At 43.9% G+C, this 26,739-nt stretch overlaps 4 protein-coding genes across 4 annotated transcripts; all 4 read right to left on the reverse strand.

Moving 5' to 3' along the window:
• Nucleotides 1–221: 221 nt before the first annotated feature.
• LOC119230828 (olfactory receptor 1J4-like) lies at nucleotides 222–1,157 on the reverse strand. The gene has a single exon (XM_037492346.1). The coding sequence runs from the start codon at nucleotides 1,152–1,154 to the stop codon at nucleotides 222–224; it is 933 nt and encodes a 310-aa protein (XP_037348243.1). The 5' UTR covers nucleotides 1,155–1,157.
• A 4,390-nt stretch (nucleotides 1,158–5,547) lies between these two features.
• LOC119231375 (olfactory receptor 1J4-like) lies at nucleotides 5,548–6,492 on the reverse strand. Its single transcript, XM_037493149.1, has one exon. It carries the CDS (start codon nucleotides 6,490–6,492, stop codon nucleotides 5,548–5,550), a length of 945 nt encoding a protein of 314 aa, XP_037349046.1.
• Nucleotides 6,493–12,703: 6,211 nt separating this feature from the next.
• LOC119230935 (olfactory receptor 1J4-like) lies at nucleotides 12,704–20,521 on the reverse strand. The gene is given in 3 exon segments (XM_037492505.1): nucleotides 12,704–13,656; nucleotides 20,026–20,113; nucleotides 20,116–20,521. Coding segments are annotated over 3 exon segments (1,428 nt in total). The 3' UTR covers nucleotides 12,704–12,722.
• Nucleotides 20,522–25,269: 4,748 nt separating this feature from the next.
• LOC119231152 (olfactory receptor 1J4-like) lies at nucleotides 25,270–26,211 on the reverse strand. Its single transcript, XM_037492817.1, has one exon. The coding sequence runs from the start codon at nucleotides 26,209–26,211 to the stop codon at nucleotides 25,270–25,272; it is 942 nt and encodes a 313-aa protein (XP_037348714.1).
• Between the last annotated feature and the right edge of the window lie 528 nt (nucleotides 26,212–26,739).

Here is a 26,739-nt window from a genome sequence, read left to right on the forward strand (position 1 = left end):
TGAAAAAAAAAGGGACAACAATGTAATGAGGATAATGAATATTTAACAAACCAAGTTACCAAATTTGACCGAGTTGATGCATTAACATCTCTGACAGCAGAATGCATGTTCTTTTCCAGTGACATGTTCTTTTCAAATATCTCACAATATTTATCACATAAGTTATCTACCCTCTCACATCTCATGGTGTTTGTGACTCAAATCAGATGATTTACAGATCGTCACTTGAAGAACTTAATCTTATTGACAAACGTCTCTAAGGCCTGTTTTATATCTCTATTCCTCAGGCTGTAGATGAAGGGGTTCAGCATGGGGGTGACGACCGTGTACATCACAGAGGTGATCGTGTCTTTGTCTCTGGAGGTGGATGAGAAGAAGTAAACTCCTGCAGAGGTCCCATAGTATAAAGACATGACGAGGAGGTGGGAGCCACAGGTAGAAAAGGCTTTAAAGAGACTTTTAGTGGAGGGGACCCTCAGGACAGTCCTCCCTATACGGACATAGGAGCCCAGGATGCCACCCAAAGGCAGGGTAAAGAGCAATCCTGCCTCAGTGAAGATGACCAACTCATTGAGGGACAAGTCTGAGCAGCTCATCTTCAGGAGTGCAGAGAGGTCACAGAAGAAGTTGGGGATGGTATTGTCACCACAGAAGGACACCTGGATCAAGAGCAGGGTGTGCAACAGAGAGTGGATGAGGGAAAAGAACCAGCACCCAGCTACTAAGGAGACACACAGCTCCTGCCTCATGATGGCGGTGTAGTGGAGGGGCTGACAGATGGCCACGTACCTGTCAAAGGCCATCACTGCAAGAAGGAAACTGTCAAGACCGGCAAACAACAAAAAGAAATACATCTGGGAAATACATCCTCTATAGGAGATGGACAGTTGCTGAGTGTGCATGTTCGTGAGCATCTTAGGAACAGTGACAGATGAGAAGGAGATGTCAGTGAGGGCCAAGTGGCTGAGGAAGAAGTACATGGGGGTGTGGAGGCGCGAGTCCAGCCTGATAAGCAGGATGATGAGCAGGTTCCCCAGCACCGTGGTCAGGTACATGCCCAGGAACAGGGTGAAGAACAGATCCCGCTGCCCTGGATGGATGGGGAGCCCCAGGAGGAGGAACTCGGACACGCTGCTCTGGTTCTCCCACCTCATGCTGCTCAAGTCTCTGTTGGCGATGAAGGAGAGAAGAGGTAGAAAGTCTAGTATTAACTGCACCAACATTGCGATATCCTTTTTACCTGAAGGCATGATTTTTCAACCATCATCTATTTACTGCCCACACCTGTGGATGCATGAATCCCAGTCTGTCACAGCGGGCTGTGAGGGTACATAAGACCTCATGATACCTTACATAAAGTTTTCCTTCCAAGGAACCAGGAACATTTTTCTATATTCCACAAACATGTCTTGAACAACTGCCTTGGCCCAGGCGCCTCACAAAGCACTGAGTCCATAACAGCAAGCAGGAAATGCAGCCTCTACCTTCAAGGAGTTTCCATCTTTCTATCATTGCAGGTCACATGACAGTACCTGGCAAGCATGGCAAAGTCATGAGATGGGCAGCAGGAGAGAATCCATAACTTCCTCTTAAAGAGACCTGAAACTCTCCCAACTGGAAAAGAATACCTGGTGATTTCTCACAAGCTAGAGAGAAATTGGCAGGATGTAACTGATCAGAGATATTGCTAGTCCCTGTCAACAAAAGTCCATCCAGGATCCTAACCAAACTCTAATAATAATGTCAAATCTTTGTCTGTAACCTACAGCATTTCAGACCCTATCCTATGGTTTCTCATGTGCTTTCTACCTAAATCCTAGGCATCGCCCTAATAAAGCAATAGTGTAAATCGTACCTTTTAACCTTGAGGAACAAAATATACATTATCTACATATGTAAAAATTCATCAATAATCAGCAAAAAAAGGCCCAATCAGAATATATCTCTATTGACAAAATCCACCATTAAACTCTCTGCAAACATCTCACTTCCCCAGTAGATAGAATAAATACAATTACAATATAAAAATAAATCTAAAGATTATATGATATATGTGGTAATTATACCCTTCATTTCATAGATGGGAAAATAATCAGGACAAAGATATAAAGGTCAACAAGGTCTCTAAGTTCTCTGATGGTGGATTCCAGACTCACCCTTCCTTTTGCAGTGAGGTTAGAGTTAAGATTAGACACACACACACGCGCACACACACACACACACACACTCTGAAGAGGGATCCTCACTATACCAATCAAGCAGGGAGCAGGACAGTGATGTCTACTCAGGGACCATGAACTTGCTGAGGGCTCTGCTTACCTTGGTTCACAGCCACCAACAGGACAGTGTCTGGAGCCGCATGTGGAGGCCTGGCTGCCTGCTCTGGTTCTCCCTGAGAACAGAGGAAAGGTTCTCCGCCTCACTGAGAACCAGAGGAAACAAGCAGGAATCAACTGGACCAATGGGACCTTGACTGGGGCAAGGCTCGTGAGGAAGGGTCTGGGCCGCAGCCCTGGATGGATTAGGCCATGTGCTCCAGTGTGTGAGGGTGTGCAGGGGCCCCTGATCTTAGCCTTCTACTTGCCCTGCCCCAGACAGCAGCGAACTGGGGGTCTCCATCACACTGGAAATGGCTTGGGGAAAGAGAATAAAAATCCTCCTCTCTTCTGAGCACCAATCATGAGCCAGGCGAGGTCCTGGGTAGTCCTTTTGCATTGTCCCGTTACTACTCAGAATAGCACTGTATGAGGGAGTAGTTACCCTCTTTTACAGATGGGATCTGAATGCCAGAGAGCAAACTTAAGGGCTAGATGAGGACTGCACTGCAATGGACATGCTGCAGGCACTGTGGTCCCATCCATTAGATGTGACACCTGCCCAGTGGGGTGACCTGAGTGACCCTCTCAATGCAGAGATGACAAGTGTGCATGGCCACTAAGGGGTCAGTGAAGAATGCACGTGAGCCCCATGCCATGGACACTGCCCCACAGAAACACTGCTGGTAATGAAAACATCAAAACACAACCACACACACTAAACCTTGGAGTGACATGCATGTGTCAGTTTTTCCATAAACAAAAGCCACATCACACCTACTACTTGATTCTGTGATGATTTTAGATCCTTCCCCTGCTGCTCAGGGATAAAGGCAGGATCCCTGCTCCAGAGTGGGGAGCACATCTTCTCTCTTTACCCTCTGCAGTCCCTTTCCTTACCTGAGATGAGTAGCCAGAGATGAACATGTGGGAGTCATGCAGCAGGGAGGGCAGATACTGGAAATCAAGGACTGGTTAAGAGACTGCAGGTCACACCCAGCCATGGCGCCCACTTGCCTTACGGGAACCCAGTAGGTGCTTGAGCTCTGGGCCAAAGAGAGGAAAAGAATCACCTCGTGTCATTTTACCTCTGTCTCTTGTGTCCGTCTCTCTGTCTCTTCCTACCGTCTTTTCAATCTCTGTCTCAGATATGTATGTATAAATATGTAGGTACATACAAAATTCTGGCAGGAGACATATTTTTATCTACATTACAAGCAAAGACCCATAAGGAATCCATAGGAAGAAACATTTTTGATACTCTTAGAATTACAGCACACTCTGACCTGCCATTCTTGCTAAGTCAATGACCTTCTAAATTAGTGTCTGTGTTCTTAGCTGCTGTTGTGGACACCAGGCAAAAAATACAAAGCAAATCTCCCTGAGCCTATGACCTCCTGACTTTTTTTGTCTGCCCTTGAACTTCAAAATAATAGCAGGAGGATGCCATTTTATAAACCATGAGAGGACAAAGAAATAGTCCCTATACACTTGGTGAAAAACTGTCTGCAGTTAATTGCTGCAGTTCCTATCAGACCTTGGGGAGGAGCCTGTGCAGAGGCCAAAGAGACTAAACTGGGGAACCACCTGGGAAGTGTCTCGGGTACAGGGACACTCTGGGTTGCCCAGAGACCTAGTTGGGAAGCAGGATCTTCTAACTCCCAACTTCTAACACCCATGTGGTCAATGCCCTGGTGGGACAGCACTGGATGCTGGGCTCTGCCTGCCATTTTTGGTAGCTCTGAACATGTAACTTCTACAACCTTGTTTCACAAGTTGTTTCAACCTTGTTCCACTTTAAAGTGCAGATAATCAGAGTACCATCAGTATGAAGATTTTATTAAAGTTATATTAGAACATTTCTGAAAACGCACGTAAGAACATCATAAATGTCAGTTCTTACCACGTGAGAGCACCAGAAATGTCAGTTTTTACTGTATATTCCAAGAAAGGAGATGTAAGTATATTATTACTCATGTTGCTACAGTATTGATATGAATGAATGACAGTTAGTTGATTTATAATTTGAAAAGTCTGTTGCAGTCTGTATGCAAACAATAGGTTAGAAGAGAGAAAAACGAAGAAAATAATCCCATTCACAATTACAGAGAAAGAACAGAATACCTAGGAGTAACTTTACAAAGGAGATGAAGGATCCATAGAATGCGAACTATAAGACATTATTAAGAGAATTATGGAATGGGCACAGCAGACCTCTCCTGCCTTACCTGTTGCTACTTTTAGCAGTGTGCTTCAATAAATCTGCCTGTTTTGTTTTCCGCATTGCCCCTGATGAATTCTTTCACCCTTATGCCTCAGGCCTACACCTGGTTGTTCCCCATCCAAATATATATATATATAGGTTGGAAGAATTTACATTAATTTACATGCTACCCAAAGAAATGTATATATATATATTTTTTTTTTCAATACAATCCTGGAGGACTGTCATAAAGTGAAAGGCAGATATGGGTGGTTTTACTTATCTGTGGAATATAAATAACCAAACAGCATATACTGGCAAAATATAGCAGAAAACATGATCTTGAACTAGGGAAACAACATTATTTGTTAGGGGAGAAAGCAAGGGGTGTGAGCAGTGAGTGGGGTGAGGGGCGAGGGCACTGGCATAGGTGGTTTGGTGGATGGTGGTAGAATATGGGCATCTGTGGAGGAGTCAAAATATACATCCACAATTACAGTATCTTTTAACTTAAAAAGAGCCCCATCACAGACGTTCCCATTCCATAGTGTAGGTATTCCCAATAGAGCTGACTTCAATCTACCAACATGTCTTTGTAGAGGTGGGAAGAGCTGTGACCCATCAACTTGAAGATGAGGCATCTTGTTCAGCCCCCATCACGTAACATCAGTCCACTGGGAGAAGACCATGAAGCTAGATCAGTGTCTTCATAACATAACAGAAAAAATACATGCATGAACAGTGACATATCTCAAAGTAGAAGCCAACACACATTTGTAACTGTGTGAAATATTTTTATAAGATTTTGCACGTAACTTGTAAGAGATGAAAAAAAAGCACAACAAAGTAATGAGGATAAAGAATATTTAACAAACCAAGTTACCAAATCTGACCTAGATGATGCATTAACATCTCTGACAGCAGAATGCATGTTCTTTTCAAGTTACATGGAGTTATCAACCTTCTCACATAATTTTAGGAGATACAGCTTATGGTGTTTGTGACTAAAATCAGATGATTTACAGGTCATCACTTGAAGAAGTTAACCTTATTGAAAAATGCCTCTAAGGACTGTTTTATATCGCTATTCCTCAGGCTGTAGATGAAGGGGTTCAGCATGGGGGTGACGACTGTGTACATCACAGAGGCGATCATGTCTTTGTCTCTGGAGGTGGACGACGAGGAGAAGTAAACTCCTGCAGTGGTCCCATAGTATAAAGACACAACAAGAAGGTGGGAGCCACAAGTAGAGAAGGCTTTAAAGAGACTTTTAGTGGAGGGGACCCTCAGGACAGTTGTCCCTATACGGGCATAGGAGCCCAGGATGCCACCCACACACAAGATAAAGAGAAATCCTCCCTCAGTGAAGATGACCAACTCATTGAGGGACACATCTGAACAGCTCATCTTCAGGAGTGCAGGGAGGTCACAGAAGAAGTGGGGGATGGTATTGTCAGCACAGAAGGACACTTGGATCAAGAGCAGGGTGTGCATCAGGGAGTGGATAAGGGAAAAGATCCAGGATCCTGCTACCAAGGAGACACACAGCTCCTGCCTCATGATGGTGGTGTAGTGGAGGGGCTGACAGATGGCCACATACCTGTCAAAGGCCATCACTGCGAGAAGAAAACTGTCAAGACAAGCAAAGACCAGAAAGAAATACACCTGGGAAATACATCCTCTATAAGGGATGGACAGTTGCTGAGTGTGCATGTTTATGAGCATCTTAGGGACAGTGACAGTTGAGAAGGAGACATCAGAGAAGGCCAAGTGGCTGAGGAAGAAGTACATGGGGGTGTGGAAGCGCGAGTCCAGCCTGATGAGCAGGATGATGAGCAGGTTCCCCAGCACCGTGGTCAGGTACATGGCCAGGAACAGGGTGAAGAAAAGGCCCCGCTGCCCTGGACGGATGGGGAGCCCCAGGAGGAGGAACTCGGACACACTGCTCTGGTTCTCCCACCTCAAACTCTTCATGTCTCTGCCAGGGATGAAGGAAAGGCGAGGAAGGAAGTCTAGAATTATCCACAACAACTTGGCAATATACTTTTTTTTTAAAGATATATTTATTTATTTATAGAAGCTCGAGAGGGTGAGATAATTCACCAGAGCCAGAGCGGGGAGCAGAGCAGGCAGAAGGATCAAAGTACACTGCTGAGGGGAGCAGCGAGTGGCAGGAGAGGTCTGCGCGCCACGTGGGATCCTCGCCTGGCAGCTGGGGATCGAACTGGCGCTGCAGAGGCTGCGGGCAGCTTAGCCACCCAGCGCTCAACTGCTGAGCCATGAGTGAGGCCCTTGGCAATATCCTTTTTACATGAAGGCATGTAAATGCATTTTTTTAGCATGATCTGTTTATTGCTCACACCTGTGGATGTGTGTTTCTGTCTGTCACAGCGGGCTCAATGGCATGTAAGACCTCCCGATACCCTACAAAGCTTCTTTCCATGGAACTAGAGGGCATTTTTCTCTACTAGAAATTTTCTCATTTAGAAACATGTCTTGAACAACTGCTTTGTCCCAGGCCCCCCACAAAGCACTGAGTCCATAACAGCAAGCAGGAAATGCAGCCTCTGCCTTCAAGGAGTTTCCATCTTTCTATCATTGCAGGTCACATGACAGTACCTGGCACGCATGGCAAAGTCATGAGATGGGCAGCAGGAGAGAATCCATAACTTCCGCTAGAAGAGACCTACACAGTCTAAACTGGAAATTAATAGCTAGTGATGTCTCACAAGCTGGAGTGAAATTGGCAGGATGTAACTGATGAGAGATATTGCTATTCCCTGTCAACAAAAATCCATCCAGGATTCTAACCAAGCTAAAATAATAATATTCGAATATTTGTCTTTAACCTACAGCATGCCAGACTCTACACCCATGGTTCCATATGCACTTTCTACCTAAATCCTAGGCATAGCCCTAATAAAGCAACAGTATAAATCCCATGTTAGGGCCTCCCCGGTGGTGCAGCAGGTTGCGCACAGAGCTGTGAAGCAGTCCACAGTCTCTGCAGTGCGGGTTCGATTCCCGGCTGTTCAGGGAGATTCCCACATGGTGTGGCAGACCTCTCCTGTGGTGCCCGCTGTTCTCCTCAGCCGTGTATGTCAGTCCTTCTGCCTATTCTGCTCCCTGCTCTGTGTCTGGTGAATTCTCTCATACTCCCGTGACTCTGGCTTATACCCCAGTGCTTGTGTAAATAAATAAATCTTCAGAAAATCCTATTTTAGCTATGAGGAACAAAATAAACATTCTCTGTATGTGCAAAGATACATCAATAACCAGCAAAAACGGCTAAATCACAATATATCTCTCTTGCCAGATTCCAGCTTTTAACCCTCTGCATACATGTCACACCCCGGTAGTTAGAATAAGGAGACATGTTGTGTGATGTCATTTGTCATTCCTTTGTCCAAGAGTTATCAGTCATTTCTGGTGCATCATACACCAGTAAGCACATTTACAAGGAGCTTTCACATACTTTAATTCCAAATAATTAATGTATGTTGGAGATTATATGATAGATAAGGTAAATATACCCTTCATCACAGAAATGTGAAAAGACTCAGGACAAAGATATCATGACCAATGAGGTCCTTCAGTTCTCTGATGGTGGATTCCAGATGCACCCTTCCTTTGGCAGAGAGCTTAGTTAGGATTAGACACACACACACACACACAAACACACAATGAGGAGGCATCCGCACTGACTCTCTCAAGCAGGGGTGCAGGACAACAAAGCTCCTCTGGGACATGAACTGGCTGAGGGCTCTGCTTATCTGGGCTCAAGGTCACCGAGAGGACAGTGTCTGGATCCCCATGTGGAGGCCTGGCTCCCCACTCACGTGGGCTGTGTCAGCCTCACTGAGAAAGAGAGGAAACAAGCAGGAACCAGCTGGACCAACTGGGTCCCTGATTTGGTGGAGGTGGTGGTGGGGTGAATTGTGAAGAAGGTGCTAGATTCAAGCCCTGGAGTGATCAGGCTGTGTTCTCCAGTGTGTGAGGGGCATGCAAGGGCCCCTGTTCTTAGACTTGTACTTATCCTGCCCCAGACAGCAGTGAAGTGGGGGTCTCCATCACACAGACACTGGCTTGGGGATGATAATAAAAATCCTCATCTCTTCTGAGCACCAATCATGAGCCAGGTGAGATGCTGGATAGCCTGTTTGCATTGGCTCATTTATTCCTCAGAAGAGCAAGTATGTGGGAGTAGGTACCCTCCTTTCCCAGGGAGGGGTCTCAATGTCAGAGAGCAAACATAAGGGCCAGAGTGTGAGTGGGCCCCATTGGAAACTGAGCAGGCACTGAGCTCCCATCCATTAGTATGTGACACCTGCCCAGTGGGGGAGCCCCGAGTGGCCCTTCCTCTCAGTGCAGAGCATGACCCTTGTGAACGGCCACTAAAGTGTCAGTGAGGATGGCACGTGGGCCCCATGCCGTGGACAAAAATACTGCCTGTAATGAAAACATCAAAACACAACCACACACACTATCCTTGGAGTGACAGGCATATGTCAGTTTTGTTATAAACAAAACACAACATCACAGCTACCACTTGACTCTAACAATTTCATCCTCTTTCCTCTACTGCTCATGGATAAATGCAGGAACCCCTGCGCCAGAGTGGGGAACACATCTTCTCTCTCTACCATCTGCAGTCTCTTTACTTACCTGTAGGAGTAGCCAGATGAACATGCGGGAGTTATGCCGCAGGAAGGGCAGGTGTTTGAGATCAAAGGACTGGTTAAGAGACTGCAGGTCACGCCCAGAAGTGGTCTCCACTTGCCTAATGCGGACCCAGTTGATGAATGAGTTCTGGGCCAAGGAGGAAAAGGATTCGTTGTGTCATTTACCCTTCTCTGTCTCTTGTGTTCCTCTCTCTCTGTCTACCCCTGTCTTTTTCAATCTACATCTCTCAGTCTCTCTATGTAAATATGTATGTACATACAAAATTCTGGCAAGAAGTAATTTTTATATACATTACTAGCAACACCCATAATGTATCCATAGAAAGAAACATTTTTTTTCCTCTTTGAATCCACAGCATAGTCTGACCTGCCATTCTTGCTCAGTCAATGACCCACTAATCAGCATCTGCATCCTCAGCTTCTGTTATGGACACCAGGCAAAAAGCACAAAGCAAATCTCTGGGAGCCTATGACCTCCTGACTCTCTGTGTCTGCCCTTGAATTTCAGAGCAATAGGCAGGAGGATGCTATTTTATAAACCAGGAGAGGACAAAGAAATAGTCCCTAAACTCTTGGTGGAAAAATGCCAGAAAAATCTAATTGCCCGATATTCCTGTATGACCTTGGGGAGGAGCCTGAGAAGAAGCCAAAGGGACACTGGGATCCACCGGGGAGGGTGTCTCAGGTGCAGGGCCACTCTGGGTTGCCCATAGATCCAGCTGGGAAGCAGGATGACTTAATCATCTTCCAATGCCCATGTGGCCAATGCCCTGGTCAGACAGCACGGGATGCTGGGCTCTGCCTGTCATTCATTGTTGCGCTCAACATGTCAAGTAACTTATCTCAAGCTTGTTTCATAAGTTGTTTTAACCTTGTTTTACTTTAAAGGGCAGATAATCAGTGTATAGTCAGTATGAAGTTTTTATTAAAGTTATATGAGATCATTCCTGTTAAGAACACATTAGTGCTAGTTCTCTATGTATATTCCAAGGAAGGAGAAGCAAATATATGATCATTGATGTTGATATAGTATTGTTATGAATGAATGACTCAGTTAGTTGATTTATAATTTGAAAGTCAGTTGCAGTTCCATATGCAAACAAGAGGTTAGAAGAGAGAAAAATAAAGAAAATCATCTCATTCACAATTACACAGAGAGAATAGAATTCCTAAAGTTAAACTCAAGGAAGGAGGTGAAGGATCCACGCACTGAAAACTCTAAGTCATTTTAAAGAGAATTATGGATTGGGGCTCAGCAGAACTCTCCTGGCTCACCTGCTGTTCCTCTTTGCAGTGTGTTTCAATAAATCTGCCTGTTCAATTTTCCACACTGTCTCTGATGAATTCTTTCACCCCTGAGCATCTGGCATATCCCCGATTCTCCCCCACCATAAAAAGATGATATTGATTGGAAGAATTTACATTACTAACATAGACATACTCCCCAAAGAAGTATGTAGATTGAATACAATCCTCGTGGTAGTTATAGTTAAAAACATATATTTGTGGAGATTTGAACTGATAAACCCTAAAACAAATACAATAATGTAAACCAATATAAATAAACAGCATATAAATAAATTCAAAATCATTAAAGACTTGGACATAAGACCCCAACCCATAAAATAGAAAGAAGACACAAGAGATGATACATTTCATCACATCGACCATGCAGACATCTACATGGAATTGACCCCTACAACAAGGGAAAACACAACAAAAATAAATAATTAGAACTAAAGGAAATTAAAAACATTTGTACAGTAAGAGAAAATACTAGCATATTAAAAAGACAGTCTACTAAGTGGGAGAATATATTTACACATTACACAACTAATAAGGGATCTTAGGTAAGGTAGACAAGAACCCATTCGACCTGCCAACAAAAACCCCAAACAGGGCCTCCAGGTGATGCAGTGGTTGAGCGCCCTGCTGTGAAGGTGTCTGCAGCCTCTGCAGTGCGGGTTCGCTTCCTGGCTGGCCAGGGAGATTCCCACATGGCGTGGCCGACCTCTCCTGGCTGGCCTGCTGCTCCCCTCCACAGTGTTATTGGTCTGTCTGCCTGTTCTGCTTCCCGCTCTGTCTCTGATGAATCCTCTCACCCTCCCGTGCCTCGGACCTGTACCCCAATTCTTGTATAATTAAATCTCTCTCTCTATACACACACACACACACACACACACACACACACATATATATATAAAACCAAAACAACCCAACTACAAAATGGGCATATGATTGTAATAGATACGTCTCCAAAGAAAATATACAGTTGCTCAATGGTTATATGGGAAAAAAGCATAACTTCACTTCTAATAAAGGAAAAGCAAATCAAAACCACAATGAGATATCACCTCACTCTTGTGAGAATGGCCATATTTAAAAGAATGGAAGGAAAAAATGGTGAGGATATTGAAAAAAAAAAAAAGAACTCATCCATGGTCAGTATGCAAGTTGGTGCAGCCTCTGCAGAAATGGTATGGAGCTTTCTTCAGAAAATACAAACAATGAAAATCCCATATGATCATTGCACATCTCCATGAGGCATTTACCCTAGATATGAAATCTCTAATACAAAAAGACTTATGTACCCGTATACTCATAGCAGTGCTGTTCATAAGTGCCAATCATGGAACCAACCTAAGTGCCCATCGACAAATGGGTAAAAAATTGTAGAAAATATGTGTCAGTGGAATACTACACACTGCAATGTGGATGGCCTGAAGGCGGTGATGTTAAGTGAAATAAGTCATAAAATGAAAGGCAGATACTGGGTGGTTTTACTTATCTATGGAATATAAATAACCAAACAGTATATACTGACAAAATACAGCAAAAAAATCATCTGGAACTAAGGGGAAAAAAAAACATTATTTGTTATCAGAGAGAACAAGGTGGTGAGCAGTGAGTAGGGGGAAGGGCTGGGGCATGGCATGAGTGGTTGGGTTTATGGTGCTGGAATATGGGCACGTGTGGAGCAGAAAAAATATACATCCACAATATTAATACCTTTTAAATTAGAAAGAGCCCTGTCACAGATGTTCCATAGTGTAAGTGTTCCCATTACAGCTGACTGCAATCTACCGATATGTCATCCTAGAGTTGGGAAGAGCTGTGAACAATCAACTTGAAGATGAGGCAAACCTGGTCCCGCCCCCCCCAAATAAATCCAGTCCACTAGGAGCAGGTCATGAAGCTAGATCTGTGTCTTCATAACATAACAGAAAAAACACAGACATGAACAGTGACATATCTCCAAAATAGAAGGCCACAGACATTTGCAATGGTGTGAAATATTTTTAAAAGATTTTGCACATAACTTGTAAGAGATAAAAAAAAAGCAGAATAAAGTAATGAGGATAAAGTTTATTTAACAAACCAAGTTACCACATTTGACCAAGTCGATGAATTCAATCATTGACAGGAGAATGCATGTTCTTTCCAAGTCATCAACCCTCTCACATAATCTTAGGAGATACATCTCATGGTGTTCGTGACTAAAATCAGATGATTTACAGGTCATCATTTGAAAGTAATCTTATTGACAAATGTCTCAAAGGCCTGTTTTATATCTCTATTCCTCAGGCTGTAGATGAAGGGGTTCAGCATGGGGGTGACGACCGTGTACATCACAGAGGCGATAATTTCTTTGTCTCTGGAGGTGTATGATGAGGAGAAGTAAACTCCTGCAGCTGTCCCATAGTATAAAGACACAACAAGAAGGTGGGAGCCACAGGTAGACAAGGCTTTGAAAAGACTTTTAGTGGAGGGGACCCTCAGGACAGTAGTCGCTACACGGATATAGGAGCCTAGGATGCAACCCAAACACAGGGAACAGACCAATCCTGCTTCAGTGAAGATGACCAACTCATTGAGGGACACGTCTGAGCAGCTCATCTTCAGGAGTGCAGGGAGGTCACAGAAGAAGTGGGGGATGGTATTGTCAGCACAGAAGGACACTTGGATCAAGAGCAGAGTGTGCAACAGAGAGTGGTTCAGGCAAACAAACCAGGATCCCACTACTAAGGAGACACACAGCTCCTGCCTCATGATGGTGGTGTAGTGGAGGGGCTGACAGATGGCCACGTACCTGTCAAAGGCCATCACTGCAAGAAGAAAACTGTCAAGAGTGGCAAAGAACAGTAAGAAATACATCTGGGAAATACATTCTCTATAGGAGATGGACATTTGCTGAGTGTGCATGTTCGTGAGCATCTTGGGGACAGTGACAGATGAGAAGGAGACATCAGTGAAGGCCAAGTGGCTGAGGAAGAAGTACATGGGGGTGTGGAGGCGCGAGTCCAGCCTGATGAGCAGGATGATGAGCAGGTTCCCCAGCACCGTGGTCAGGTACATGCCCAGGAACAGGGCGAAGAACAGACCCTGCTGCTCTGGCCGGATGGGGAGCCCCAGGAGGAGGAACTCAGACACGCTGCTCTGGTTCTCCCACCTCATACTCTTCATGTCTCTGCCCGGGATGAAGGAAAGAAGGAGATGTAGGAAGTCTAGAATTATCTGCAATGACTCGGCAATATCCTTTTTACATGAAGGCATGAGTTTTTAACAATGATCTGTTTACTGCTCACCCTGTGGATGCTTGAACCACAGTCTGTCACAGCGGGCTTAATACATAACACTCACGATACCCTACAAGGTTTTCCTTCCATGGACCAGAGGGCATTTTTCTCTATTCCATAAATATGTCTTGAACAACTGCCTTGACCCAGGCTCCCCACAAAGCACTGAGTTCATAATAGTAAGCAGGAAATGCAGCCTCTACCTTCAAGGAGTTTCCATCTTTCTATCATTAGAGGTCACGCGACAGTAACTGGCATCATGGCAAAGTTATGAGATGGGCAGCAGGAGAGAATCCATAAATTCCTCTTAAAGAGACCTGAACTCTCCAAAATGGAAAAGAATACCTGGTGATTTCTCACAAGCTAGAGTGAAATTGGCAGGATGTAACTGATCAGAGATATTGCTATTCCCTGTCAACAAAAGTCCATCTAGGATCCTAAGCAAACTCTAATAATGTCTTTAACCTACAGCATGCCAGACTCTATACCTATGGTTTCATATGCACTTCCTACCTAAATCCTAGGCGTAGCCCTAAGAAAGCAACAGTATAAATACTATTTCAAGGACTCCCCGGTGGCACAGCGGATTGAGCGCGGGCTGTGAAGCTGTCCACAGCCTCTGCAGTGCGGATTCTCGGCTGGCCAGGAAGATTCCAACATTGTGCGGCAGACTTCTCCTGTCATGTCCGCTGCTCCCCTTAGCAGTGTATCAGTCCCTCTGCCTGTTCTGCTCCCTGCTCTTCCTCTGGTGAATTCTCTCACCCTCTCGGCCTCTGGCTTGTACCCCAGTTCTTCTATATATAAATAAATCTTTAAAAAAATACTATTTTAACTATGAGAAACAAAATATACATCATCTAAGTGTGCAAAGATACATCAATAATCAGCAAAAAAGGCTAAATCACAATATATTTCTCTGGCTGGATTCCACCTTTTAACCCTCTGCATACATGTCACTCCTAGCAGTTAGAATAAGGAGACATGTGGTGTGATGTCATTTGTCATTCCTCTGTCCAAGAGTTAACAGTCATTACTGGTGCATCATACACCAGTAAGCACATTTATAAAGTGCTTTCACATACTTTAATTTCAAAAAATTAATGTATATTGGAGATTATATGATAGATAAGGTAAAGATACCCTTCGTTTCAGAAATGTGAAAAGACTCAGGACAAAGATATCATGACCAATGAGGTCTCTTAGTTCTCTAACGGTGGATCCAGATGCACCCTTCCTTTGGCAGAGAGCTTAGTTAGGATAAGACACACACACACATACACACACACACAAACACACAATGAGGAGGCATCCACACTGGCTCTCTCAAGCAGGGGTGCAGGACAGCAAGGCCTCCTCTGGGACCATGAACTGGCTGAGGGCTCTGCTTATCTGGGTTCACGGCCACTGAGAGGACAGTGTCTCGACCCCCATGTGGAGGCCTGGCTCCCCACTCATTGGTCTGTGTCAGCCTCACTGAAAAACAGAGGAAACAAGAGGAACCAGCTGGACCAACTGGGTCCTTGATTCGGTGGAGGTGGTGAGGGGTGATTTGTGAGGAAGGTTCTGGGTCTCCAGCCCTGGAGTAATCAGGCTGTGTTCTCCAGGGTGTGAGGGGCGTGCAAAGGCCCCTGTTCTTAGACTTATACTCATTCTGCCCCAGACAGCAGTGAAGTGGTTCTCTCCATCACACAGACACTGGCTTGGGAATGATAATAAAAATCCTCATCTCTTCTGAGCACCAATCATGAGCCAGGCGAGATGCTGGATAGACTGCTTGCATTGGCTCATTTATTCCTCAGAAGAGCAAGTATGTGGGAGTAGTTACCATCCTTTCCCTGGGAGGGGTCTCAATGTCAGAGAGCAAACATAAGGGCCAGACTGTGAGTGGGCCCCATTGGAAACTGAGCAGGCACTGAGCTCCCATCCATTAGTATGTGACACCTGCCAGTGTGGGAGCCCCGAGTGGCCCTTCCTCTCAGTGCAGAGCATGACCCTTGTGAACGGCCACTAAAGTGTCAGTGAGGATGGCACGTGGGCCCCATGCCCTGGACAGTGCCCCACAGGAACACTGCCTGTAATGAAAACATCAAAACACAAACACACACATTATCCTTGGAGTGACGGGCATATGTCAGTTTTGTTATAAACAAAAAGCAACATCACAGCTACCACTTGACTCTAGCAATTTCATCCTCTTTCCTCTACTGCTCATGGATAAATGCAGGAACCCTATTCCAGAATGGGCAGCAGACCTTCTCTCTTTATCATCTGCAGTCTCTTTACTTACCTGTAGGAGTAACCAGATGAACATGCGGGAGTTATGCAGCAGGGAGGGCAGGTGTTTGAGATCAAAGGACTGGTTAAGAGACTGCAGGTCACACCCAGAAGTGGTCTCCACTAGCCTAATGGGGACCCAGTTGATGCTTGAGTTCTGGGCCAGAGAGCTCTGTCTCTGTCTCTACCTCTGTCTTTTTCAATCTCCATCTCTCAGTCTATGTATGTATAAATGTGTATGTACATACAAAATTCTGGCAGGAGACATATTTTTACCTACATTAAAGCAAAGACCCATAAGGAATCCATAGGAAGAAACATTATTTTTTTTCCTCTTTGAATTCACAGCACAGTCTGACCTGCCATTCTTGCTAAGTCAATGACCGTCTAATCAGCGTCTGTGTCCTCAGCTTCTGTTGTGGACACTAGGCAAAAAGCACAAAGCAAATTCTGTGAGTGTATGACCTCCTAACTCCGAGTCTGCCCTTGAACTTTAGAGCAATAGCCAGGAGGGTGCTATTTTATAAACCATGAGAGAACAAAGAACTAGTCCCTAAACTCTTGGTGGAAAAATGCCCATAGACTAATTACCTACAATTCCTGTCAGACCTTGGGGAGGAGCTGTGAAGAGGCCAAAGGGACACTGGAAGCCCTGGGAGGGTGTCTCCGGTGCAGGGACACTCTGGGTTGCCATAGACCCAGATGTGAAGCAGGATAACTTAACCATCTTCCAATGCGCATATGGCCAACGCCCTGGTCAGACAGCACGGGATGCTCGGCTCTGCCTGTCATTCACTGTTGTACTGAACATGTCAAGTAACTTTTCTCCTCAAGCTTGTTTCTTAAGTTGTTTTAACCTTGTTTTACTTTAAAGGGCAGATAATCACAGTATAGTCAGTATGAAGTTTTTATTAAAGTTATATGAGATCATTCCTGTTAAGAACACATTAGTGCTAGTTCTTTATATATATTCCAAGGAAGGAGAAGTAAATACATGATCATTAATGTTGATATAATATTGATATGAATGAATGACTCAGTTAGTTGATTTATAATTTGAAAAGTCAGTTGCAGTTCTATATGCAAACAATAGGTTAGAAGAGAGAAAAATGAAGAAAATCATCTCATTCACAATTACACAGAAAGAATAGAATTCCTAGGAGTAAACTTAAGAAAGGAGGTGAAGGAGCCAATGATGAAACCATAAGGCATTATAAAGAGAATTTTGGATTGGGGCACAGCAGATCTCTCCTGCCTCACCTGGGGCTGCTCTTAGCAGTGTGTTTCAATAAATCTGGTGTTCAATTTTCCACTCTGTCTCTGATGAATTCTTTCACCCATGTGCATTTGGCATACACCCGATTCTCCCCACCATAAAAAGATGATATTGATTGGAAGAATTTACATTACTAACATAGACATACCCCCAAAGAAATATATAGATTGAATTTAATCCTGCTGGTATTTATGCAGTGAAAACATGTATTTGTAGAGATTTGAAATGATAACTCTTAAAACAAATGCAATAATGTAAGCCAACATAAAGAAACAGCATATAAATATAAGACCCCAAACCATAGAAGACAAAGAAGACACCAGAATTGACATGTCATCACATCGACCATGCAGACATCTTTAGGGAGTTGACCCCTACAACAAGGGTAAATACAACAAAAATAAATAATTAGAACTAAAGGTAATTAAAAAGATTTGTACAGTAAAAGTGAATACTAGCATATTAAAAAGACAGTCTACTAAGTGGGAGAATATATTTACACATTACACAACCAATAAGGGATCATATGTAAGATATGCAAGAACCAATTCGACCTGCCAACAAAAACCAAAAACAGGGCCTTCCGGGTTCCAAGTGGGTTTAGCAGACTGCTGTGAGCTGTCCACCCCCTCTGTAGAGCAGGTTCGATTCTTGGCTGGCCAGAGAGATTCTCACATGGCGTGGCAGAGCTCTCCTGCCTTGCCCGCTGCTCCCCTCAGCAGTGTTATCAGTCCGTCTGCCTGTTCTGCTCCCCGCTCTGTCTCTGGTGAATCCTCTCACCTCCCAGACCTCTGACCTGTACCCCAGCTATTGTATAACTAAATAAATCTTTCTCTCTCCCCTCCCCCGTGTGTGTATATATATGAATGTACATATATATGTACATATATATATATATATGTATATTAACCAAAAACAACCCAACTACAAAATGGGCATATGATGCAACAGATACTTCTCAATGAAAATATACAGTTGGTCAATGGATATATGGGAGAAAAGCTTATCTGCACTCTAATAAAGGAAAAGCTAATCAAAACGACAATGAGATATTGCCTCACTCTTGTGAGAATGGCCATATTTAAAAGAATGGAAGGAAAAAAATGGTGAGGATATGGAAAAAAAAAAAGAACTTATCCATGGTCAGAATGCAAGTTGGTGCAGTCTCTGCAGAAATGGTATGGAGCTTTCTTCAGAAAATACAGAAATGAAAATCCCATATGATCATTGCACATCTCCATCAGGTATTTACCCTAGATATGAAATCTCTAATACAAAAAGACTTGAGCACCCACATATTCATAGCAGTGCTGGCCACAAGTGCCCAGTGATGGAACCAATCTAAGTGCCTATTGACAGGCAAATAGGTAAAGAAATTGTAGAATACATGTGCTTGGTGGAATACTACACACTGCAACATGGATGGCCTCAAGGTGGTGATGTTACCTGAAATAAGTCATAAAGAGAAAGGCAGATACTGGGTGGTTTACTTATCTATGGAATATAAATAATCAAACAGCATATACTGACAAAATATAGCAAAAATAATCATCTTGAACTAAGGGAAAAAAAAATTATTTGTTATCAGAGAGAACAAGCTGGTGTGAGCAGTGAGTGGGGGGAGGGGCTGGGGCACTGGCATGAGTGGTTTGGTGGATGGTGGTGGAATATGGGCACGTGTGAAGGAGTGAAAATATACATTCACAATTTTAGTAACTTTTAAATTAAAAAGAGCCCTGTCACAGATGTCCCATAGTGTAAGTATTCCCATTACAGCTGACTGCAATCTACCAACATGTCATCCTAGAGTTGGGAAGAGCTGTGAACAATCAACTTGAAGATGAGGCAAACCTGGTCACCCCCAACAAATAAATCCAGTCCCCTGGAAGCAGATCACGAAGCTAGATCTGTGTCTTCACAACACAACAGAAAAAACACACACATGAGCAGTGACATATCTCCAAAGTAGAAGGAAACAGACATTTGCAATTGTGTGAAATATTTTTAAAAGATTTTGCATATAACTTTCAAGAGATGAAAAAAAGAAAAAAGGAGAACAATGCAATGAGGATAAGGAATATTTAACAAACCAAGTTACCAACTCTGATCTAGTTGATGCATTAACATCCTTGACGGGAGAATGCATGTTCTTTTCAAGTTACATGGAGTTATCTACCCTGTCACAATATTTATCACATAAGTTATCTACCCTCTCACATCTCATGGTGTTTGTGACTCAAATCAGATGATTTGTAGGTCGCCAGTTGAAAAAATTATCTTATTGACAAATGTCTCTAAGGCCTGTTTTATATCTCTATTCCTCAGGCTGTAGATGAAGGGGTTCAGGATGGGGGTGACGACCGTGTACATCACAGAGGCAATCGTGTCTTTGTCTCTGGAGGTTGACGAGGAGAAGAAGTAAACTCCTGCAGAGGTCCCATAGTATAAAGACATGACGAGGAGGTGGGAGCCACAGGTAGAGAAGGCTTTAAAGAGACTTTTAGTGGAGGGGACCCTCAGGACAGTGGTCCCTATACGGACATAGGAGCCCAGGATGCCATCCAAACACAGGGTAAAGAGCAATCCTGCCTCAGTGAAGATGACCAACTCATTGAGGGACACATCTGAGCAGCTCATCTTTAGGAGTGCAGAGAGGTCACAGAAGAAGTTGGGGATGGTATTGTCACCACAGAAGGACACTTGGATCAAGAGCAGGGTGTGCAACAGAGAGTGGATAAGGGAAAAGAACCAGCACCCAGCTACTAAGGAGACACACAGCTCCGCCCCATGATGGTGTTGTAGTGCAGGGGCTGACAGATGGCCACGTACCTGTCAAAGGCCATCACTGCAAGAAGGAAAGTGTCAAGACAAGCAAAGACCACAAAGAAATACATCTGGGAAATGCACCCACTATAGGAGATGGACAGTTGCTGAGTGTGCATATTCGTGAGCATCTTTGGGACAGTGACAGACGAGAAGGAGACATCAGTGAAGGCCAAGGGGCTGAGGAAGAAGTACATGGGGGTGTGGAGGCGCGAGTCCAGCCTGATGAGCAGGATGATGAGCAGTTTCCCCAGCACTGTGATCAGGTACATGCCCAGGGACAGGGCGAAGAACAGGCTCCGCTGCTCTGGATGGATGGGGTGCCCCAGGGGGAGGAACTCGGACACACTGGTCTGGTTCTCCCACCTCATGCTGTTCATGTCTCTGTTGGCGATGAAGGAAAGAAGGAAAGGGAGGAAGTCTAGTATATTAACTGCACCAACATTGCAATATCCTTTTTACCTGAAGGCATGATTCTTCAACCATGATCCATTTACTGCCCACACCTGTGGATGCATGAATCCCTGTCTGTCACAGAGGGCTCTGAGGGTACGTAAGACCTCACGATACCCTACGAAGTTTTCCTTCCAAGGCACCAGAGGGCATTTTTCTCTATTACACAAATGTCTTGAACAACTGCCTTGGCCCAGGCTCCCCACAAAGCACTGAGTCCATAACAGCAAGCAGGAAATGCAGCCTCTGCCTTCAAGGAGTTTCCATCTTTCTATCACTGCAGGTCACATGACAGTAACTCGCACGCATGGCAAAGTTTTGAGATGGGCAGCAGGAGAGAATCCATAACTTCCTCTAAAAGAGACCTAAAACTCTCTAAACTGGAAAAGAATACCTGGTGATTTCTCACATGCTAGAGAGAAATTGGCAGGATGTAACTGATGAGAGATATTTCTAGTCCCTGTCAACAAAAGTCCATCCAGGATCTTAAACAAACTCTAATAATAATATCAAATCTTTGTCTTTAATCTACAGCATGCCAGGCCCTAGCTTGTGGTTTCATATGTGCTTTCTACCTAAATCCTAGGCATCGCCCTAATAAAGCAATATTATAAATCGTATTTTTTAACAATGAGGAACTAAATATACATTATCAAAATGTGCTAAGATACATCAATAATCAGCAAAAAAGGGCCAAATCAGAATATATCTCTATGGACAGAATCCACCATTAAACTCTGTGCAAACATCTCACTTCCCCAGTAGATAGAATAAATATACATATAATATAAATATAAATCTAGAGATTATATGATATATGTGGTAATTATACCCTTCATTTCATAGATGGGAAAACAATCAGGACAAAGATATAAAGGTCAACAAGGTCTCTAAGTTCTCTGACAGTGGATTCCAGACTCACCCTTCCTTTTGCAGTGAGGTTAGAGTTAAGATTATACACACACACACACACACACACATACACACACACACTGAAGAGGGATCCTCACTGCATCAATCAAGCAGGGTGCAGGACAGTGATGTCTACTCAGGGACCATGAACTTGCTGAGGGCTCTGCTTACCTTGATTAACGGCCACCAACAGGACAGTGTCTGGAGCCGCATGTGGAGGCCTGGCTGCCCACTCTGGTTCTCCCTGAGAACAGAGGAAAGGTTCTCAGCCTCACTGAGAACCAGAGGAATCAAGCAGAAACCAACTGGACCAAATGGGACCTTGATTGGGGCAGGGCTTGTGAGGAAGGTTCTGGGTCCCGAGCCCTGTATGGATCAGGCCATGTGCTCCGTATGTGAGGGTGTGCAGGGGCCCCTGTTCTTAGCCTTCTACTCGCCCTGCTCCAGACAGCAGTGAAGTGGGGGTCTCCATCACACTGGCAGTGGCTTGGGGAAAGAGAATAAAATCCTCCTCCTCTGAACACCAATCATGAGCCAGGCGAGGTCTTGGGTAGTCCGTTTGCATTGTCCAATTATTCCTCAGGATAGCACTGTATGTGGGAGTAGTTACCCTCTTTTTCCAGATGGGATCTGAAAGTCAGAGAGCAAACTTAAGGGCTAGATGAGGACTACACCACAATGGACATGCTGCAGGCACTGTGGTCCCATCCATTAGTATGTTACACCTGCCCAGTGGGGTGACCTGAGTGACCCTTCCAATGCAGAGCATGACCACTGTGAATGGACACTAAGGGGTCAGTGAAGAATGCACATGAGCCCCATGTAGTAGACAGTACTCCACAAAAACACTGCTGATAATGAAAACATCAAAACACAACCATACACTAAACCTTGGAGTGACATGCATATGTCAGTTTTGTCATATACAAAAAACCACATCACACCTACTACTTGACTCTGTAACAATCTCAGATCCTCCATCCCCTGCTGTGATGGATAAAGGCAGGATCCCTGCTCCAGAGTGGGGAGCACATCTTCTCTCTTTACACTCTGAAATCTCTTTACTTACCTGTGCTGAGTAATCAGAGATGAATATGTGGGAGTCATGCAGCAGGGAGGGCAGATACTTGAAATCAAGGACTGGCTAAAGACTGCAGGTGACACCCAGTAGTGGTGCCCACTTGCCTTATGGGGACCCAGTAGATGCTTGAGCTCTGGGCCAAAGAGAGGAAAAGAATCACCTTGTGTCATTTTCCCTTCTGTCTCTTGTATCTCTCTCTCTCTGTCTCTTATTGTCTTTTCAATCTCGGTCTCAGTCTATGAATGTATAAATATGAATGTACATACAAAATTCTGACAGGAGACATACTTGTGTCTACATTACAAGCAAAGACCCATAAGAATCCATAGGAAGAAACATATTTTTTTCCTCTTAATATTACAGCATATTCTGACCTGTTATTCTTGCTAAGTCAATGACCTTCTAATTCAGTTTGTGTTTGTAGCTTCTGTTGTGGACACCAGGCAAAAAGTATGGAGCAAATCTCGTGAGTCTCTGACCACCTGACTTTTTGTGTTTGCCCTTGAACTTCAAAATAATAGCCAGGAAGATGCCATTTTATAAACCATGAGAGGACAAAAAATAGTCCCTAAACTCTTGGTGAAAAAATGCCAGTAGTTAATTGCTACAGTTCCTATCAGACCTTGGGGAGGAGCCTGTGCAGAGGCCAAAGAGACCAAACTGGGGAACCACCTGGGATGGTGTTGGGTACAGGAACACTCTGTTGCCCACAGATCCAGTTGGGAAGCAGAATCTTCTAACCCCCATCTTCTAAAAGCCATGAGGCCAATGACCTGGTCAGACAGCACTGGATGCTGGGCTCTGTCTGTCATTCATTGTTGGCTCTGAACTGAAAACTTCTACAACCTTGTTTTCTAAATTGTTTCAATTTTGTTTCACTTTAAAGTGCAGATAATCAGAATGTCAGGGGTATGAAGTTTTTATTAAAGTTAGAACGTTCCTGCTAAAGCACGTAAGAGCACCAGAAATGTCAGTTTTTACTATGTATATTCCACAAATGAAGTAAATATATGATCATTGATGTATCATTGATATAGTATTGATATGTATGAATGACTCAGTTAGTTGGTTTATAATTTGAAAAGTCCATTGCAGTTCTATATGCAAACAATAGGTTAGAAGAAATAAAAACAAAGAAAATAATCACATTCACAATTACACAGAGAGAACAGAATACCTAGGAGTAACTTTACAATGGAGATGAAGGATCCATACAATGCAAACTATAAGATAATATTAAGAGAATTATGGATTGTGCACAGCAGACCTCTCCTGCCTTACCTGTTGCTACTTTTAGCAGTGTGCTTCAATAAATCTGCCTGTTCTGTTTTCCATATTGACCCTGATAAATTCTTTCACCCTTATACCTCAGGCCTACACTTGATTGTTCCCCATCCAAAAAAAAAAAATATATATATGGATTGAAAGAATTTACATTACTAATATAGACACACTACCCAAAGAAATATATATATTTTTTCAATAAAATCCTGGAGGACTGTCATAAAGTGAAAAGCAGATATGGGTGGTTTTACTTATCTGTGGAATATAAATAACCAAACAGATATACTGGCAAATATAGCAAAAAAAATCAACTTGAACTAAGGGAAAAAACATTATTTGTTATCAGAGAAAACAAGGGGGTGTGAGCAGTGAGTGGGGTGAGGGGCTAGTGCATTGGCATGGGTGGTTTGGTGGATGGTGGTGGAATATGGGCACCTGTGGAGGAGAAAAAATATACATCCACAATTACAGTATCTTTTTTGTTTTTTTTAAAGATTTATTTTTATTTATTTATACAAGCACTGGGTACAGTCAGAAGTGCAGGAGGGTGAGAGAATTCACCAGAGCCAGAGCGGGGAGTTAACTTAAAAGGAGCCCCATCACAGATGTTCCCATTCCATAGTGTAAGTATTCCCAATATAGCTGACTTCAGTCTACCAACATGTCATTATAGAGTTGGGAAGAGCTATGATCCATCAACTTGAAGATGAGGCAAGCTTGTGTAGCCCCCATCACGTAACATCAGTCCACTGGGAGCAGATCATGAGGCTAGATCTGTGTCTTCATAACATAACAGAAAAAATACATACATGAACACTGACATGTCTCAAAGTAGAAGGCAACAAACATTTATTACAGTGTGAAACATTTTTATAAGATTTTCCATGTAAGGGCCTCCCTTGTGGCACAAGGGGTGAAGCACCACACTATGAAGCGGTTCGCAGCCTCTGTAGCACGAGTTGGATCCCCAGCCAGCCAGAGAGAAACCCACATGGCGAAGCAAACTTCTTCTGTCTCGCCCACTGCTCCCCTCACTGTGTATTTCTTCAGTCTGCCTGTTCTGTTCCCTACTCTGTTTCTGGGGATTCCCTCACTCCTGTACACCGCATCAATGGCCTGTACCCCAGCTTTTGCATGCATAAATAAATAAATCTTAAAAAAAAAAAGATTTTCCATGTAACTTGCAAGAGATGAAAACAAAGCAGGACAAAGTATTGAGGATAAAGACTAACAAACCAAGTCACCAAATCTGACCTAGTTGATGCATTAACATTTCTGACAGTAGAATGCATGTTCTTTTCAAGTTACATGGAGTTATCAACCCTCTCATATAATTTTAGGAGATGCATTTCATGGTGTTCATGATAAAATCAGATGATTTACAGGTTGTCACTTGAACTTAATCTTATTGATAAATGTCTCTAAGGCCTGTTTTATATCTCTATTCCTCAAGCTGTAGATGAAGGGGTTCAGCATGGGGGTGACTACTGTGTACATCACAGAGGCGATCACATCTTTGTCTTGAGAGTTCGATGATGATGAGAAGTAAACTCCTGCAGCGTTCCCATAGTATAAAGACACAACAAGAAGGTGGGAGCCACAGGTAGAGAAGGCTTTAAAGAGACTTTTAGTGGAGGGGACCCTCAGGACAGTGGTCCCTATACGGACATAGGAGCCCAGGATGCCACCCAAAGGCAGGGTAAAGAGCAATCCTCCCTCAGTGAAGATGACCAACTCATTGAGGGACACGTCCGAACAGCTCATCTTCAGGAGTGCAGGGAGGTCACAGAAGAAGTTGGGGATGGTATTGTCAGCACAGAAGGACACTTGGATCAAGAGCAGAGTGTGCAACAGAGAATGGATGAGGCAAACAAACCAGGACCCAGCTACTAAGGAGACACACAGCTCCTGCCTCATGATGGTGGTGTAGTGGAGGGGCTGACAGATGGCCACGTACCTGTCAAAGGCCATCACTGCAAGAAGGAAACTGTCAAGACAAGCAAAGACCAGAAAGAAATACACCTGGGAAATACATCCTCTATAGGAGATGGACAGTTTCTGAGCGTGCATGTTCGTCAGCATCTTAAGGACAGTGACAGATGAGAAGGAGACATCAGAGAAGGCCAAGTGGCTGAGGAAGAAGTACATGGGGGTGTGGAGGCGCGAGTCCAGCCTGATGAGCAGGATGATGAGCAGGTTCCCCAGCACCGTGGTCAGGTACATGACCAGGAACAGGGCGAAGAACAGGCCCCGCTGCCCTGGACGGATGGGGAGCCCCAGGAGGAGAAACTCGGACATGCTGCTCTGGTTCTCCCACCTCATACTCTTCATGTCTCTGCCGGGGATGAAGGAAAGAAGGAGAGGTAGGAAGTCTAGAATTAGCTGCAAGGACATTGCAATATCCTTTTTACCTGAAGGCATGAGTTTTGTTTTTTTTTTTAAATAATAAATTTTTTATTTTTATATTCCCCATACAATTGCAACCCCCCCATTCTGACCCCAATCCCTCCCCTCCCGCCCCCCACCCCCCAAAAAGTGTCTCTGGTTCATAGTTTTTTGTTGATTTTGATTTTCACTTTCTTACAGTTATTCATTTTCCTGGTCCCTTATTTAAGTTTTCTAGATGAGTTTTTAACCATGATTCTGTTTATTACTCACGCCTGTTGATGTATGACACCCCGTATGTCACAGCGGGCTCTGATGGTACATAACACTCACGATACCCTACAAAGTTTGCTTACACTGAACCAGAGGGCATTTTTCTCTATTCCACAAATATGTCTTGAACAACACCCTGGCCCAGGCCCCCCACAAAGCACTGAGTTCATAACAGTAAGCAGGAAATGCAGACTCTACCTG

Source organism: Talpa occidentalis, unplaced genomic scaffold (assembly GCF_014898055.3).
Source record: "Talpa occidentalis isolate TD23 unplaced genomic scaffold, MPIMG_talOcc4v2.1 talOcc4.7, whole genome shotgun sequence".
Classification (NCBI taxonomy): Eukaryota; Metazoa; Chordata; class Mammalia; order Eulipotyphla; family Talpidae; genus Talpa; species Talpa occidentalis.

What these genes read in the sequence shown, in the direction of transcription:
- LOC119230828 (XM_037492346.1), bottom strand. Translation starts at nt 1,154, where the DNA reads ATGAGGTGGGAGAACCAGAGCAGCGTGTCCGAGTTCCTCCTCCTGGGG.
- LOC119231375 (XM_037493149.1), bottom strand. Translation starts at nt 6,492, where the DNA reads ATGAAGAGTTTGAGGTGGGAGAACCAGAGCAGTGTGTCCGAGTTCCTC.
- LOC119231152 (XM_037492817.1), bottom strand. Translation starts at nt 26,211, where the DNA reads ATGAAGAGTATGAGGTGGGAGAACCAGAGCAGCATGTCCGAGTTTCTC.